Source organism: Labrus bergylta, chromosome 24, assembly GCF_963930695.1.
Source record: "Labrus bergylta chromosome 24, fLabBer1.1, whole genome shotgun sequence".
Taxonomy (NCBI): Eukaryota; Metazoa; Chordata; class Actinopteri; order Labriformes; family Labridae; genus Labrus; species Labrus bergylta.
In genome coordinates, this window is record NC_089218.1 from 9,401,786 (window position 1) to 9,419,487 (window position 17,702).

General features: G+C 43.4%; 1 protein-coding gene across 5 annotated transcripts in view; it reads left to right on the forward strand.

The window, feature by feature from the left end:
• Positions 1–17,702, forward strand: part of LOC109984185 (nck-associated protein 5) — a 116,297-nt gene that overhangs the window by 60,959 nt on the left and 37,636 nt on the right. For all 5 annotated transcript variants that reach the window (XM_020634222.3, XM_065951929.1, XM_065951927.1 and 2 more), the window contains one exon: positions 5,580–5,713. In XM_020634222.3, coding sequence (XP_020489878.3) covers positions 5,580–5,713 — 134 coding nt within the window. The remainder of the gene's footprint in view (positions 1–5,579; positions 5,714–17,702) is intronic.

Below are 17,702 nucleotides of genomic sequence, written 5' to 3' on the forward strand. Positions count from 1 at the left end.
AAGCACCTTCAGGACTGAATCTTTTGTTAAGCAGATAAAGGAAAGCTTCGAGGGGCTCCCCGTTTTATAAAGACAGGGAGAAAAGCCTCGCTCCTCGTGGAGCTCCAGCGCTGAGGGACCTTCGCAGAGTGTTTCTGACAGCTGTTTGGAGTGTGTGTGACAGCGTGGAGGTTCAGGGGGGGGGACTCAGCTCAGGTGCTGTCTCCACAGATTGGCCCTTATCAGTGGCGGACAGGGGCGAGGGCCGAGACGGGGTCCCCCCCCCAGCGCTCGGCACATTCACCGGGTGACGAGCGCTGACAGCCAGGCCCCAAATCGCATCTCCACTCCGTCTCTTTTGCCCACTCTCAACAGCGTATTTGTGTGTATGTGTGACTGAATGACTCGGAGTGCGTGGGTGTGTTGGGGGGGGGGGGGGCGCTCCCTTGGCAATGATAAATGGGCCACTCTTATGATTTAGCATATTCCTGGGGTGTGTGTATTATTTGCTATAGTGCCCGCGGCAGTCTAAGAGCGGAGTGGTACACTCTGATGTAGTGGCTCTCCATGATAATTGAATTGATGGAGCCCTTGGGGACACAGGAGGCAGATTTTTGGTGCATAAAACACTGTTTAAACTCCACCTTATTTCTGTAACAAAACATATTGCTCTGCTGTTTTCTTCCTGCAGAGAAAATCCTGAATTTCAATCTTCTTTTTTTATAACTTTAAGAGCTCTTTTTTTTATATGCTTAAACATTGTCAACCAATCAGTCATGTGTGTCATGTTGATATTTCTTTCATCCTAATGGTGGATTTGTCAGTTGTATCACTCTGTGAAAACAAAACTATGTTTCTGCAGCTTTCTCCTCGTCTAACACTCCCCCCCCCCCCCCCCCCCCCAATAGCAAGTTTCAGACATTGAAAAAACCTTTCCTGAAATAATCAGCCTTCCCACTGATGGTCTCGTTTAGCTAATATAGAAGCATCAGTATTAATTTAACCCTTTTTCATAACCTTCTAAAATCTCCTTGAAGGTGCTTTAATATCCTAAAGACTTTGAATAACACTCCCTCTAAAAACATTCTTTCAACCTTTTTTTTTAGAAAAAAGGGCACACTTTGTTTTAGCTGACTTTGCACTTCACTTGAATTTTGTGTTGCATACGGCTAAATCCTCCTCATGTTACACTTTCATTTGAATTCAGGATCGCTGACGAGCTCACACACACACACACACACACACACACACGGGGCGCACAAACAAGCCAAGTGGCATGTTTTATTTATGAATGAAGAACCTGCGCAGGGTGTATTGTGTCCCTCATGTTTGCTTTAGCAGCGAGCCAGAGATCCGCTCCCGGCTCCCTTTGATTAGGCAAAGAGCTGCAACTGGAGGGAGGGGGGGTGTGTGTGTGTGTGTGTGTGTGTGTGTGTGTGTGTGGCGGGGGGGTGTAATGAAGAGATTATTGAGCCCCCTGAACTGTACCCCAAACCTTGCACAAACACACACAAAACACACACTGTGTTGTACAGTTGCAGATGGACAGTCTGCAGAGTCAGAGCCCACACGCACATGCACTTAACCTGATAGCATTGCTTTTATTTTATTGGAGGCAACGTTGCAGGCACAACAAGGAGAGGCAGAGGTCTCTAATTAATTTAGTGTCCTCTGTGGATGTTGGAGGGTATCAGGGGGGTTCGCATCTTCTAGTAATTCAGCTCGGATGAATACCATTACCATCTAATGCGGTCCAATTACAGGGGCAGGCTGCATTCTGGGCTCCAGTGCTTTTAATATGATTTTAGACATATGACTCGATATGGATATGAATTAGGTGCATCTCTTATTCCATGTTTTTCATTTATTTCACTAAACATAAAGTGTATTGAAATCAATAGCACCCTGCAGTGCATTCAATCTAAAGCTGTACATGCTGTAAAGGTGATGAATTCAGTCACATCTGGATGGATGCATGGATATTTTTTGATCAAGCAGGAAATGAAAGCGCCTCGCCTGTCTCGGAGGTCAAATTTAATCCTGAAACACCCAATCTGGTTTCTCGTTTCAGATATATGGCTCAGTATAAAAGGCAGCCTGGGCCATTTTATAGATTACATGTCCCTTTCCATTTCATATTGCTTCTACCGAACTACTGTATTGTTTGTCAGCCCAGGGCTTTGTTGAGAGCTGCAGGTTTTATTCCGGGAAAATGTTGCCCCCTGCAGGCCAAACAAGGCACCGCATGCCGTTCTTTTGCCAGGGCCAGTCAAGTGAGAGGATTATGTCCTCAATCGTCGGATTAACCAAAGTAAATGTTCTCACAGAAACTTGCCAGGCGTGTTTTCATCCTCTCTGTGTGTTGACTTTGAGAGATCTTCCCAGGGCTTTGCATGAAGACGCGCTGCCTTTTCTGAGGACGTCAAATATGCTTTCAATTAGCACCAGACAATAAACGTTTCAGCCCAGAAACACTGTAATGTATTGCTGGGGATTTCTGGCCGCATAAAGATATGGTAATGTTTGATTTAATGGCTTCAGGGCCTTGTTAAAATGCTGAAATTATATATTGAACAAAAGCAATAGAGGGCCCTTTTTTTACTACCATGCACACCATAAATCCTGTGTTGTTATGGAGGCAGTTGGCGAGGCTCTGTCAGCAGACATAGAGTGGTCGGTGGTTTATGCCTGGGGTGTTGGTGAGGCCGGGTGGGCAACAAAAATCAGGGCTACTGTGCTTTTGTGTGAATCGGGACCAAGTTGCGGAACACTACTGTACACATTTATACATATTTATACACGTGGAGCTGCAGAGAAAAAGGCCTTTGTGCTTGTTTGTAATTTTGTGATATTAAGCTAAACTGAATTTGGATGTGGCTGTTTTTCTATGCCATGTTTGTATCATTAAATATTGTTGAAGTTAATCTAAATAATATGCAGCCGGTATGACCTCCTTTTTTATGTTTTCATCTTTTTGCCAATTTTCCTCAAAGGAAAAAAAAAACCCAAAAGACGAGCCAGAAAATCATTGGTTTCACTCCAGATCTATAGGTCCACTTCTTGGCAGGGGGACGTTGTGCTTTATGCTTCTGTGGATTTACAGCCGCCATTACTCCCGAGAGCCTCCCTGTTGTGTGAAGAGAGGCTCCGCATAGTAGCCCTCAGATTTATGGCTGCAGCGAGGACCAGAACTGGTTTTAATGGTGACTTGGGTTTAATATTCTCACCCAGTTAAAACCTGCCAGTTTCACTGTTGCACCGGAGACAATATAGTCACAGTGAAACATGTCCATTTTCTAAAATGCTGGGGGAATTTACAGGCATGCTTTCCAGTTGTTTTGACAGATTAATTCACAATTCGATTACATGATGTTGCTTTAAATCCTGGCTGCAAACGTTGGTGATAACCTGACTTGTTCTGTGTGCATACAGGCCCTTTCTTCTGCACCTTTCTTTCCTCTTTTGCACCACTAGATGTCAGTATAATGCTGGCCTGTGGAAAAGAAACCCCAGCATTGTACCCTTTATGCCTAACAAATGATAAACCCTGATTGGTGCTTAACATGGAAAGGGAGAATACAATTTGAATCTGTCTCCTCAACCTGCATTACAGACTATTTCTACAGTTCAAAATGCCAATTCCTGCATATAAATCTTCCGCAGGAGTCGCTGATCTCACCTTTTTAAGACGCATGATGATATGTAATCTTTAACCATGCACTGACAGGATAATCCCCTCCTGAATTTACAGCCAGAGAATGACTGGTTTGCAGGCAGCGCTCCAGTCATAATGTCTTAACACTTCAATAAAGCCAAACAAATAAGATGGAGTGCATTCCACATTCAAGCATCTTACTCAGCAATAATGGCACCTTGGTGTGCCAAAGAAGAAACTTCTCCCCCTCCAGTTGCCATAGGTTATTTCGAAACACTGTGTTTTCAGCTGATACTCCCGACACGATGGTGACAGATGGTTGATAACTTAAACCAGCAGCTAAGAAAATGCAGCTTTGTCATGAATTGACAGCTGCAAACAATGCCAGGCTTTTTGTGTAGAAACAGCCTGTAAGAGAAACCGCCTGTAAGAGAATGAGCTGTTTTGCTAGGCTGGTGGCGGTCGCTCAAATCACTCGCCATCTTCCTCACGATTGCCAAGCTTCTCCTCTCCAAAGAAGGAGAGCGCGCCAGCGAAGGGTCATGGCACTTTCAAGTGGATTTTGAGGCGAGGATGGGTCTTTCTTTCGGTAGCAGATGGCTGAGAAGAGAAGAATCTCATTAGACGAAGGGAAAGATTTTAATTTTGGAATTGTCTCTGGCTAAAAAAAGAACTCTGCAGAGTTTCCTGATGGGAATGATTGGGGTTAAAAGAAAAAGCTGCAACATTCGGTGATGATATTGAGAAAGTAAAAGGTGTCACAAGTGATTGAGCTTAAATCTGGCACCTTTATTGCAATGAGCTGCTCACCATTGTTCAAATACTGTCTTTACTTTTCTTGTGAACAGAAGTGGTATGACCGACTTCATTTAGATTTTGGTTTTTAGAAGGATATTAAAAATAAGGAGAGTAGACTGGGTTTCCCACTCTTAAAGTTACTTTTTTCCTCCAATATTACAGTCAAATGTTCCTTTTCCCAGCCATTACTTTTGTAATTTTTAATTTTTTTTATCCATATAGGTGGCAACCTAAATTTTACCAATAATGATTTATTTTGTGTGTCGAAGTGTCACTATACATGACATTCAAAGGCAAAACCATGTCAGAAATTCATATTTGCTATGTAACAAAGTGGCAGATCCATAGATACAGATATTTATCTCTTCTGTATAGTTTATAATACTGTTAAAAATCATCAAAGCGTTAAGATTTCCGTTTGTAACTGTCTATAAAGTCTGTATCTCTGGTCTTCATAGAGTGGATTTTATGCAAAGACATCACCATGAGTTCTTTTCAATTCAATATAAATCAAACATTTAGTAATCTTAGCTCTTATTTCCCCCCTTTTGCAAAGTTTTGCTTCAATAACACTTAATAATTCATGACTCGTGCAAGAACAGAGCAACGTGTGAGTTGAAATAAGAGAGCAAAGATGGCGGCTGTCCCAATGGCGAGCATTGTTTTGAAAGTTGGGCAGTTTCTAAGAGCGCCCGGAGTGGAGTACAAGTGAGATACCGATTGAGGCGTGCAAGACCAAACCGTGACATAGTTTGACATTTAGTGTGCACTTTGTGTCACAGCAGCAAAAGAAAAGGAAGTTCATGACAAACGCTTGGAAGTAAAAATGTCAATCTCAGAGCGTAAATGTCATCATGTCCTTCTTCTCTTATTTTCTTTCACCTCTAAAGAATATAACATGAACAAGAATATGATTTTTAACCTACATGAGCTTAATTATTACGTAAGCCACATAGCTTCCAGTTACCCTTTACCAATGAGGGTCAGAAGTCAAGGTCAGCAGGAGAAATGGCTCCAGAGGATCCAGAGACTAAAGAAGTGTAAATATGTCTCAGGGATGATGAGGGGATGATCTTTTGAGCCTTTAAGAGGCCCCCTCACATTGCACCAGAGAGATGACCGCTCTTCTATTTGTTTGCTTCCACAGCGAGAAAAGCTGATCCACGAGCTAGAGGAAGAGCGACGTTTGCGACTGGAGAGCGAGAAGCGTCTCCGGGAGGTGACGGAGGAGTCCGAGCTGGGACGGGCGCAGATGGTCTCACTGCAGCAGAAATTCTCCAGGTAAGACTGAAGCTCGGGTGTAGAGACCCTTCAATCCTGGTTTCCTTCATCACATACACTTGTTGCTACTTTTATTTGCATACATTTTTTTTTTTTGCTCCCCATAGCTTTCCTTTCTACTCCCTTGAACTTATTTACCATCCTATGAATTACAGATGAAGTGTTTTAGAAACATTGATGCCAAGAGTTCAAATTCCTTGAAAGTACTGGAATCAGCTCATAAAACACCCACTATATGCACGTTTTATATGGAAATATACAAACAGCCCTTTAGAAAACACAAAGGGGACATGCCCTAGTCATCTCTTTGCTATAAACTTTCAACAAGAGGCACAATGTCCTTTTAAGAAGTCGAGATCCATTGGAAAGATTTTATGTCAAACATGACACAGGCGAGTGAAAAGCTGGAATACTCGCACAGAAATGAGGTTTTTGACTTAAACGTTTCTTTCCTTCTCCAGTAAAGTCATTGATTTTCAGCAGTCATTTTCCCGCAATCAGCACTTTGTCTTTAAACCCATGAAAATCAATATGGGGTTCTTGACTTTGCCATTTCGTCTGAGTACTTTTCTGATCATCCTCTTGGTCCTTTGACCCTCATATCAGCGAAGAACTAATGTGATGCACGACTTCTACTTCGAGAATGGACTTTGTGAAGTGTGCAGCGATCAAACAATCCTCTTGTCACAACTTGAGTAACCTCTGCTTCATGAGCTCGCCCTCCATCCTGCAACCGCCAGGGTGTGACGGAGCGGGCCGCCCCAAAGTCTCAAACTTTTAGCCGAGCCGATTCCTTAATTAAGCGATAGGCTTTCAGCACTTCACCCGTCCAAAAGCAGAAGAAGCAGAGTCCAGAGGATTTCACATTAACTGCTTATCTTCTCATTACGTTGGCGGAGAAAATCCTGTACATTTTAATGGTCCCGATGTTGTGGTGCAGATGACTGCCAGGAGAGGACTTCAATATTTAAGAGCCATTCTGAACATTTATCTCATTTTTGAAATGTTCCACTGATGCTACTGTATTAAACTTTGGAGGGATTCTTGCTTCTTTACATGCCTTTTTATAAAAGCAATTTGCTGCATTGCACTTAACAATCCAGATACAAAAACAGCCTTTCTAAGTTTGCAAGCAATCTAGCACAAGTGTCTTGAGTTAGGGGCTTCCTGAAGGGCACGGTTTGTACGCTCATTTGATCGAATTTTTCTTCATTTGCTATGTCAGTCGTGGTCTGTACAGTATCTGACCTTCAGACAGTTTACAGGTAGTTTCCAATTGGTATAGCATGACTCTCAGTTCAGTCTGACGGAATATAAATCATCACAAATCCTCCATAAACCTGTCTGAACCCATTTTATATGTCCAAAACATCTCGCTGCACCTGTTCCCCCTAACTTTTCCCAGAGTAGTATTGGTGCTTCTGACCTGTCTGACCTGTGTATGGACTCCTCTCAAATATTACCAAGAAAAAGGTGATAATATTTGTGGAGATGTAGTGCACTCATTCTTGGAGGAGGACTCCTAAAAAAGGGGGGGGGGGGGGGGGGCGGATGTTGCGGTGAATTAGTAGATAGAGGAGACAGCAATATGAGAGTCCATGTCTGGAGAGGAGAAAGGGAATGTACTGCAATTCTATTAAGTAGGATATATATATATAAAGCTTATCCCTGATTGGGTGCCGCACAGGTCCCCGCAGAGACAGATGAATTTGTCGCCATGGCAGGGGTCGCCCAGATGGATGGTTCTCATTGGGTGCCAGGCGGCTGCTGCTGCTGCTGTAGCGAGCACACTGTGGCTGTGCAATATAGACAAAAGATTCCATTATGTCCTCAAAAAGTGCTTATCGAAACGAGGGAGCCAACCTCGCCACCTCACTCAGCTGTTGTCATTCCAGCAGCGCCGCTCATTGTCATCATGCTGGATTGCTGTAATTTTCACGGCTGTCTGTGTCGTCGATGGTCTTGTTGTTGCTGCTGCTGCGTGCGGGGAGGGGGGGGGGGGGGGGGGTGCAAGGTTCAGCAGCTCTCCCTTCCACAACTTAACGAAACTATCTCCCCCGACCTCCTCGCAAACAAGCTAACGGGATTTCAGTCTCACTGTCAAAGTCTTTAATCTTTGTTTAAGCGTTGCTGAGTGCTTATCTGAATGTGAATGAGTTAGCGCACTAAGCATCCTGTGTGTGTGTGTGTATGTGAGGAGTGTGTTTACGCATACCTGGCCCTTCAGTGGATTAACACGCTTACACGGCAGCCAATACCTGCTGGCTCTGCGCCCTTGTGGCAGATGGGACATCAGTTAGGTCACTTTAATTAGCGACTTTACAAGCCAGCAAAAGGAGGAGAAACGACAGAAAGAGATCTCGTCGGCGAGGCTTCCAACCATCGTCTTCCTATGAACCTGTGCCCTGGTTGCATCTCTTTGTTGTTGTTGTGCTGTTTTTACAGTTAACGACGGCGTCTGGATACACCAAATCAACATGCATGCACATTCATTGAAGTCCATCTGACGCCAGCGAGTCCTATCTTCCGTCGCTCACGTTCTGCGACGCTTCATCCATATCTCCTGATTGATTTAGGCTGGTTATTTGTTGTGCATTAAGGGAATAGAAACCTCAGTTCATCAATGTGTCTTTTGAGATAGCACCCGCAAATCATGTTAAGTGGACGTCCAATCTTTTAAATAGACTGGGATCTGCTTGACCTCAGGCAACGATTGATTTGCGTATCGCTAATTAATTGAGGTTGTGCTTTGAATCACGACTATGGAAGCAAAATCACACTGGTAACAGGCGTTTTGAGCGATTTTAAAGGCGAGCCAAATGTTTCAGCGAAGATATGCAAATTAGACTTTTAAATGGATTTCTCAAACCTTGCCAAAAATTGGGTCCAGTGCTGTCCTGGGTTTCATTCAATGCTTTTTTTTTTAAATTTTATTGACGTGTTCAATGATGACATGAAACAAGTGTTTTTTTTGTGTTATCACAAATGAACAAAAAGGTATATCAGCGCAAAAACGGGAAAGATCAGACGGTTATTCCTGGAGCCAGACGAACTCAGGGGAATATCATCTTCTTACAGCATTTTTGTTTGTGTATGTGTTTGCCTCAGTATGCCCCGGTGATGCTCACACTCCTTGGCAGTGCTTTAATGTAAGGCAGGAATCGCTGGAACAGGAACAACTGGCTTTTCTTGTTCTACATTCACCCACAAAAAAAAATGGCTCAATTTGTCTGTGTTTTCAAGACTGAGATTAGAAAGTCTGCATTCCTCAAGTGACTGGCCATTTAGCTCCAGACGTAGGTGTACATTCACATCCTCCACACACACACACACACACACACACACCCTCCCCCAACTGGTTGGGTTCTTAGCCTGGTGTGGGTCACATGCCCGGCCCCCTCCTGACTTGGGTCAACCCCCCCTAAGGGCTTCACCACCACTTGCATGGCCTGCCGTCATTAAACTCTGACGGATTAGTGGGAGACTCCAGCCCACAAACCTAGCAGCCTCCTGGGCCCACCCTGGATGTCCCACAAATTCCATATGGGCGAGACATTTCAGAGCAAGGACAGATCAGGACAAGACTGGAGAAGAGGGAGAGATGGCGAAAAGACATGAAGGCGCATTTAGGATTCTGCCTCCGGGTCTTGTAACAAATAGAAACGTATAGAGGAATCTCTTCTCCTTGTTTGCATCCCCTACTTGTACAAGAATGACGGGTGAGCAAACGGGAACCTGGGGGCCGCTGCAGGCCCTGCAAGGCCTGAAGATGAGGGAAGCAGTTTCCAGGTAAAGAGCAGAACTACAGAATTGGTGTCCCCCAATGCAAACTCCATGAGTTTCTTAAATGATGTTTGCTGAGGCTTTATGGGTTGAGCAATAATTGGTACTACTGCTACTCTGGTTACATGAGGATTGTTGTTTATTGATTTGATTGATTGAGTCCACTGTAAAGGCAGCTAAATGTCTGCAGCACTTGAGTCTAGGGTCATTTTCTCCAAGGGGACAGTAAAGTGTTTGGTATGGTATAGTATCATATAGTATCATATGGTGTTGTGGTATTGTGTCATATTTTATCATATTGCATGGTATGGTGTTGTTTCATGTTGTACCATATCATATCGTCATCATACCTTTCCAGCTTTTTGAGTCTTTTGGTTTCTCTTCCCTGCTTTTTGTTTCTGCTTACCATCCTTATCCTCTTAAAGACCTCATTGTAGTCATTCATCTGCCTGTAATGGAGATTAGTAACGCCCTGAAAAGGAGAAGTAGAAGCCCCTTTTTGGCTTCTGCTCAGAGGTTTGCTCACACACACCTTGGCGTCCACAGAACCGTATCTCGCTCTTGTGCTGCTCGCTTATTTTCGGATAACTTTTTTGCCTCTCTGAAGCGTTCAAGGATGAGCCAGTTTCCTAAAGATAGCTCGGAAATAAAATCCTCTTGACTTTATTCTGCTAACAACCATTGTCACCCATATCACATGGGCACTCATCGGCGGATCCCGGGTGTTTACAGCTGAACCGGTCCACTTGACTTTGAATCATTGCCGTCTTGAAGGGCCCTCTTCACGGCAGGATATGGGAGACTTACGACTAGACTAACAACAACAGCAGACGATGACTGGTGCCTGCAGATTTACAGCTCAGCTGCGTATTCTTTCTGCACATTACTCAGCGCTGTGAGAACATACAAGCGTGTGTGTATGTCAGAGGCAGATGATGCAAACAGGCAGGAATGGCAGATTTTTTTCAAGTCTGGACGTGTTGTTTGGACAGTCACGCTCAGGTTGAGATGCCTCCACGGTCCGCGGGGTAAAGTTTCAGAACTGGGTATGTTGTTGTTTGCATTCATGTGCTACTCACATTACCAACTCTGGACTGCACAGCTGGAGCCGGCAAAAGCCAGTACACTCAGAGAGGCAGCTGAGTGATTGCAGTCTGTTTGCAGATCAATTCACTCTCTTCTAATCATGCAAGCATCCAGCCACGCCTGCATCAAGTGTTTTAATTTGGTGCATTTGAAACGGCCCCCCTGCAGGCCCTGGCGGCTGCAGGATTTGGGGCCGCATGAATCAGGCCCCTGTTCAAGACGACACATCTGGGGTCATTAACAGGATGGAAGGGGGGGTTCAGTCTTTTGAAGTTACTTCCTTACTCCTGCCCAATGGGGACAAGGCCTGTTAAATAGATAATGGCTGTCTGGACTATTTTGGGAGCACCTCATATTTAGAGGATTTATTGGACCCTTTTAGGCCCTCTCTTTAACTTCCCAATTTGAACTAGAAATTATGTGTGATTGAACTTAATTTGGGTTATTCTACTCTATCACTTGTACCAAATTACCAGCCCATAAAAGATCCTCAGTACCAACTCCCCACTTTTGAAAAAGCCAGTTCATTTCTTAAAATGGGTTTTCAGTTTCAAAGAGCGACCTGTTACTGGCTTGTAACTGTGTCAGACAATCACAAACACTTGTATACACACACTCCACTTCCGCTTCGGATTAAACATGCTGCTTTTGATGTTTATAGGCATGTTGGAAGAGGTCAGATTGCAAGCCTTTGCGGAAGTAGGGCATCCATCCCTCACATCATGATAGCGCGCCTGTTCTGGTGCCTGGCTTGTGAAGCTGGTGCTCACAGATTGTAGCCCAAAGCCAAACAGCATGTAATTCAAACTGACCTCATGGTTGCAGTATAGATTTGGTTGTCTGGCAGCTGCTCTAGTTGACACATATACACAGCAGCTGCTATTATGTTCTCTATATCAGGTTTTATGCGCTGGTCCTTTATCTGTAGTGATATAAGAAACAGAAAGGTGATTTTGTCTGTCATATACCTTTTTCGGTGAATGGATTTGTTTTTTTAAGGCTCACAGTATTTTGCAATCACATTTCACAGGAGCATTTCTGCCCTAAAGCAGTGTCCTGGTTATTCTGGGAAATCCCCCAACCCCTCGATGAACAGTTTTAATTGGAGCTATGTTCTGCCAAAGAAAAGGTCCATATGAAACCTGTCCACAGTGTTGTTCTGCAGATTCCTCAATTGCTCTCAACTGAACATTGATATCTCTATAAAATAATGAATACAATCAGAGCTAAAGCCAAAATGTATATTATTGATGATTTGATCATTTGTTCACTCAAAAAGGGGAAATCAGAACAGTATAAAACTACTGTAGGAGACAGAAAAAATGACGTTACTTGGAAATATCTGAATACAAAGATCCCGGCATGCAACCAAAGCCCAACTTTATTTATGTTATTTTCATAGAGGACCAAAGAAACTTGAAAATATCCACTTTCAGAACCATTACATTAGATTTCTGGCCATTAACTAAAAAAAAGATTACTGGGATTAATGAACTACAACAATTGGCTTAGGTATTTAATAAATCCAGCTCAACATACAACTTGATTTAAGGTGTTATCTGTATCACACAGCCTTACTCTACATTTCTACCCCCCTCCAGTTCTCAGACTCCCAATGGAAGTAACAGACCCCATGTTGTCTTAATGACCCTGGTATCCTACTGGGATGCCTTCCTCAATCTATCACTTTGTCTCACATGTGGAACACACATGCTTGTAACCCATTGGGGAAGCAAAGGCTCCAGTAAGATGCTCTCGAGGACCAATGGCTTCCTCATTGCTAACTGCTTCCTCTGGCCATTTAACATGTGTGACTACCATTGTGAATTTGCACTCTAAATCCTTCTAAATGTAGTGGGCCTGTCTGGGGGATAAACGACAAAAAACCTAAATCTGGTTCCCTCCATATGTCGGTTTTAATTTATGCTCTTTAGTGCTCAATGGCTAACGATTCAACGTCTGGTTAAATCGTTGGGGTGGTCCTGGAAAGAGTCAGGACTTATTTTCCAATCAATTTCTGTGTCAATGCATTTTTATTATTTGCATGTACAATTGAAATTGTATCTATTTAAAAAGGCCAACAACCCAATATTTATTTCAACTATTTAATCTAGTGTGTTTTCCCAGAGCCGTTTGACACTAAACTGGAATCCTCTGAATAGAAATAACCAAAACCACGCTCTCTGTCACAGCAGTTGGCCAACAAATATTGGAGTGAAGCCATACTTAGAACTTTGCCTTCTTGATCTCTTTCTCCATGGCATGTGTGTCTCGTTGCAGGGGTTAAAAGGTCACTGACAGGAGTTAGTGGTCATGAGGGCACGGACCTTTGTAATGCTAACCCCCTCGTTGTAACACGCATGACTGAGGTGCATGACTTTTACAACTCTGAACTGGCCTCGAGGCTCCAAACTGGACACAACTTTTCCCCTTTCTGCGTCCAGTAGTTTCCTTTTTCATTTAGGTCACGACCAAGAAAGGGTCTCCTTGCATGTTTTCTGCTAAAAGCTCTAAGAGGATAACATTGGCTTAGCATTGGGTTAAGCTAGGCAATCATCCGGTGGGCGTTCTTAAGTGATTTTCTGGAAAGGAATCTAAGAAGAAGAATGGAATATTCTTGTGTTAAAAGCGACATATTTCCACGACTTCATAGTGGTCAGATGAGGCGATTTTAACCTTGCAGCCATCAAGCATTGGTCCCCGGATGGCCTCGTGTCAGCCGGACAAACAGGTTATTGTTCTGCCTATATCATTTGAGCAGCTTGAGGATTTTCCAATTGCTCACTGGTCAAATCTGATTAGAGGGTATTGGTCAACCTGAGCTTTTGACAATGCTGATAAAGTGAGAGTGTGTGAAGAGTCAGAGAGGGAACGCTGATGCATTGTCACCAATATCTGGCACTTTTCTATTATTTGGCCCTCAAAAACATCTTTCTTGTGAAGGTGAAAAGTTGAGATTCTTGTTATATCTAGTTTTGTAACTCTGACCCCAAAAACTTTGTTTGCTGAAATTTGTATTATTCTTTGATTTGTTTCATGGCTAAAGCTCAGGCAAGATATTGGAGATACAATGTTTTCCCCAATCTTGAGTATAAAGTTTTCTCCAAGTTTTCTGTGCAAAATAAAAAAAGTGCAAAAGTCCAAGCTTTTATATTTAATTCAAATACATACAGTGTAGTTCATTTTCTGTTGCCAAGGAATGCTGGCAAACTTAATATCCAACCATGGCAGGGGGGCATCTGCAGCTCCAGCTCAGTCGGGGGCCGTGAAACATACAAAGACGCAGGCGGCCATTGGCAGGAGAGTGATTCCTAAAATAAACAAAGGAGCATCCTCAAACTGCGTTCAAGAAAAGTGGCACATTTGTGAGGATCATTAGAGCGAGAAGTTAGAAATAAGCGACAACCTGCAGAGATGTCTCATCAGCGCTCTGGCATGCTGCCTCTGCGTTAGCTTTTCTTGCACGGAAAGTGTTGATTTTTAAGGGAAGCCAAAGCCTCTTAATCACCAACGCAAACCCACACAACTGCATGCACACACAAGTACACACGCTTTGGCCGACAAACGGGGATCCCTGTCTTTAGTTGCGCCTTATCCCTGCAAGTCCATCCTTGATTCCCCCGTCTGATCCGAGACTACCGGCCTGCTTGTCTCTCAGCAGGGCTCCTTCTCCTTTGGAGAGGGCTTAACATGGGACATATGGGAAAGTCTTTGCCTGCCAGATCACTGTCTTTGCACAGGGCCGGTGTCGGATAATGACACACTGGAGACAGGGCGAGTCGAGAATGAGAGCAGGCATGACTCCGTGTGACCCGGCCATGAGACCGGCCATGCTGTGTGTCGATTGAGCGAAAAGCACTCAGGCTTATATGATGAGCGCATGGCCTATTTTAGCCTAGAGACCCACATTTCAGCAATAGCGTCTGGGTCATTTTATAGCACTGTGAGAGCAGCGAGAGGTGCTGGATGTGCAGTCGGATGTCTCTTCATATGGAGATCAGGGATGTGTGCACAGTGTTTCTCGCACTTTTCCGGAGAAATGGCCGTGTCAAGGGTGGTGAAAAACTCAAGATGGGGTAAGTTTTGAGAGAGGTTTGGAGTCCTTTGATCATTCTCAGGTCTGTGAAGGAATTTGTCATTGACGGTCGGGGCTGTGTAAAGCCAGAGTTTTGATGAATAGAAAGGCTTATGAATAAAACGCCGCTTCGTTTGAAGTCTTGAAGTCATTGTGACCTTTGACGACTAAAGAGGAAGAAGAAAGAGAAAGTTATTTGTATGTTATGCAGTCGGAGAGAGGTGGCGCAGCATTTCACCTCTAATTGCCCGGCGTGTTCTGATGATGCATCACTTTGCTGAACTCACATCAAAGCTCGAGACATGTGTGCATTTTATGTGTGTGTGTTTTGCCCGGAGGGAAGGGGTGTGTTGTCCTGAAGATTGTCAGAGCTCAGGCTGAAAATTGATTGGACCCTTAATTGTATTTCCTGGACTGCTGTCGAACGTTGGGTTTGAAATTCAGCTTGTGCGTCGCGCGGGTCAAGAATGTCAGAATTTGCTTTCGGCCGGCACATACGCCCCTTTAAAAGACACACACACACAGATGCTCGTCCTTCTCTCTCTCTCCTTCACTGAATGATGCTTTCAATAGGTCGTTGGAAAGCACTTTGAGATTAATCACACTATCACTGAGCGAGACTGTGTTTTTTATGTAAAGTAATGCTCTGTCATCTGGGAGTTATATTCCATCCATCATACGCATTTAGCACACTCTCTCTCACACATTTAAATCGGTTTTAGGTGAGTGAATATACAGTTATGACAAATCACGTTGTTTATTTTATGGGATGTTTTCCTGGAAACGTATCTCATTTTGTCCTCAGCTGAATTTACTGCCTTTGAAACACGTATTTGATTATTTTAATGCACTTTTGTTTAATGCTTTTGAAATACTTTTTTAACGACTTATAAGTGCTTTGATTGGAAAGGGGTGCTAAATAACATTATAAGTGGTTTGTCAGTGTTTGTAATCAGCGCCACATCAATAGTGATTACTGAGGGGTAATTGTCCAGAGCGTTTCTTATTTGTGGTGTTGGGCTGCTTGAGTTAGCAAAGAAAATGATGTTGTTACTAGTTGGCAGAATCTTTTATTCCAGACACTTTAATGTAATATATCAGAGTTTTAAACATTACATTTAGATTGGAAGGAGTTTGTGGTATGTTTTTAAATGTTAGCGTAAAGATTTTATGGTGCCTATATTTGAAAATAGAGAGAGCAGAGTTGTGTACTTTTTCACTCAAATTAAATAAGTGTGACTTCCAATTGGGCTTTGCCATTAAGCCTGAAAAGTTTCCAAGCACCATCACCAAAATTCAAATTTTCTCCATCACCTGCCATCAAAATCACCAAATTCCTCCACTTGAAGTTAAAAACAAGGCATTTCCAGAGCTCCTTGACTCTACGAAGACTCACACAAAGGCCCCATTCTGGTGAACAAGAATGCTACAAACCCCCTTTAAACCAGCTGAAACACCACACCCAGACAACCCCCCCACCCCTCCTCCTCCAACCACAACATGAGGAAGCAGGCAGGCCGAGGCATCAAAGTGCCACCGCCACTTGGTAATGCAAAAGGTCATTAAGGTCTCGCCAGTCACAGTGAGCACGCCGGGAAGTTTGTCTGGAAGTGAAGACGGTATGGCTGTGTGTATATGGCCACAAAATCAACAAAAGCAAATGTTTGAATCGTTCATTTCATTTTGCATTAATCGGTTCCCTGGCTCATTTGGCACATGTTTTCATTCATGCTGCATTGGAATCATTTTCGCTCCATCTGTTGGCTCGCCTGATGATTATTTCAGCTATTCCACATTTCAAGTTTAATTCTTAAACTCCCTCATTTAGATGTCCACCCCGAATGGTCCTCACAATTGTCCTGCTGGCCGCATGTTCCTGATTATTGCTGGAAAAAGAGAATCGACTAAACGATTAACAAATGGGCAATATGGGACTTTTCTGAACCATTTACCAAGATTTAATTGGGGTCAAAAGATATTTCCCTTTGGCAAATGATGGATATACTTTTTTCTTTTATAGAATTAGATTTAAAAAAAAAAAAAAAAATGTGCCCCTCTCATATCTGTATTTGTAGATACAGGTAATTCGCTTAGCTTAGCTTAGTTTAGCACGGAGACTCTAGACTGGGAGAAGCAGCTAGCATGGCTTTTTCCAGGGGTACCTCCTGAGTTATTTGTATGTTATGCAGTCGGAGAGAGGTGGCGCAGCATGAATGACCTCCTGAGTTTTCTTTAAGATCGCCAGGGATTTACCTGTCAGAACAAAAAGCTGTGTGACCTGGCAGTCATGATAATACATACAAGGGGGCTCTACCTGTAGGTGGGTCAACTGCCCAAATCCCCTCTGTCCAACAACTATCCCCCTGCTTGCCATGCTGCTCATGCCTGTCAAGCCAGTCCTTGACCCTGTGTCAGAGCGTCCGGACACCAAAGCTTTCTCTGTCACGTCCTCTTTGCTCTATAGGTTGTGCCGATTAAGGCCAGCATTTAAAGTAGGAACTGGAGCAATCCGCCTGCTTCTTTGACTGTTCAGTCAGCAGCGAGCGGCCTGATTACACCCGGCTTTATGGCTCAGCCTGGACAGATGGTGCGGCCTCTGCTGCCCTGCCCCTGCCTGCGTTCATTTTTCCTCACTGTCATTCATCAGTCAAGGCTAATCAGTGGAACACCCTAACCAGGAAGTTGTTAGAAAAACAAAGCATGTTATGTATTTCCACATTCTTCGAAGCTTTTGTTGATTTGAAGCGTTATCTTGAAGTTCAACGTCACAGCTTTACTTCTAGAATTACTATGAATTTTCTAAAGTATATTAAAGTCAAACGTTCCTACCAAATTCAACTCCAAAGAGAAGCATTTTCAACCAACCCCCTTTTTGCTCTTGTTTGACTTCTCTATGAATAAAACCAGTCGAAGAAGAAGACGGAAATCAGTTTCATGAAATTCAGATGATTCCCACTTGACATTGTCAAAGCTTCTTTTGTTGGGTTCTTCCTTTTGTATCAATGCCATTGTCCCTCTACATCCACTGGTTCTCCTAAGTTTTAT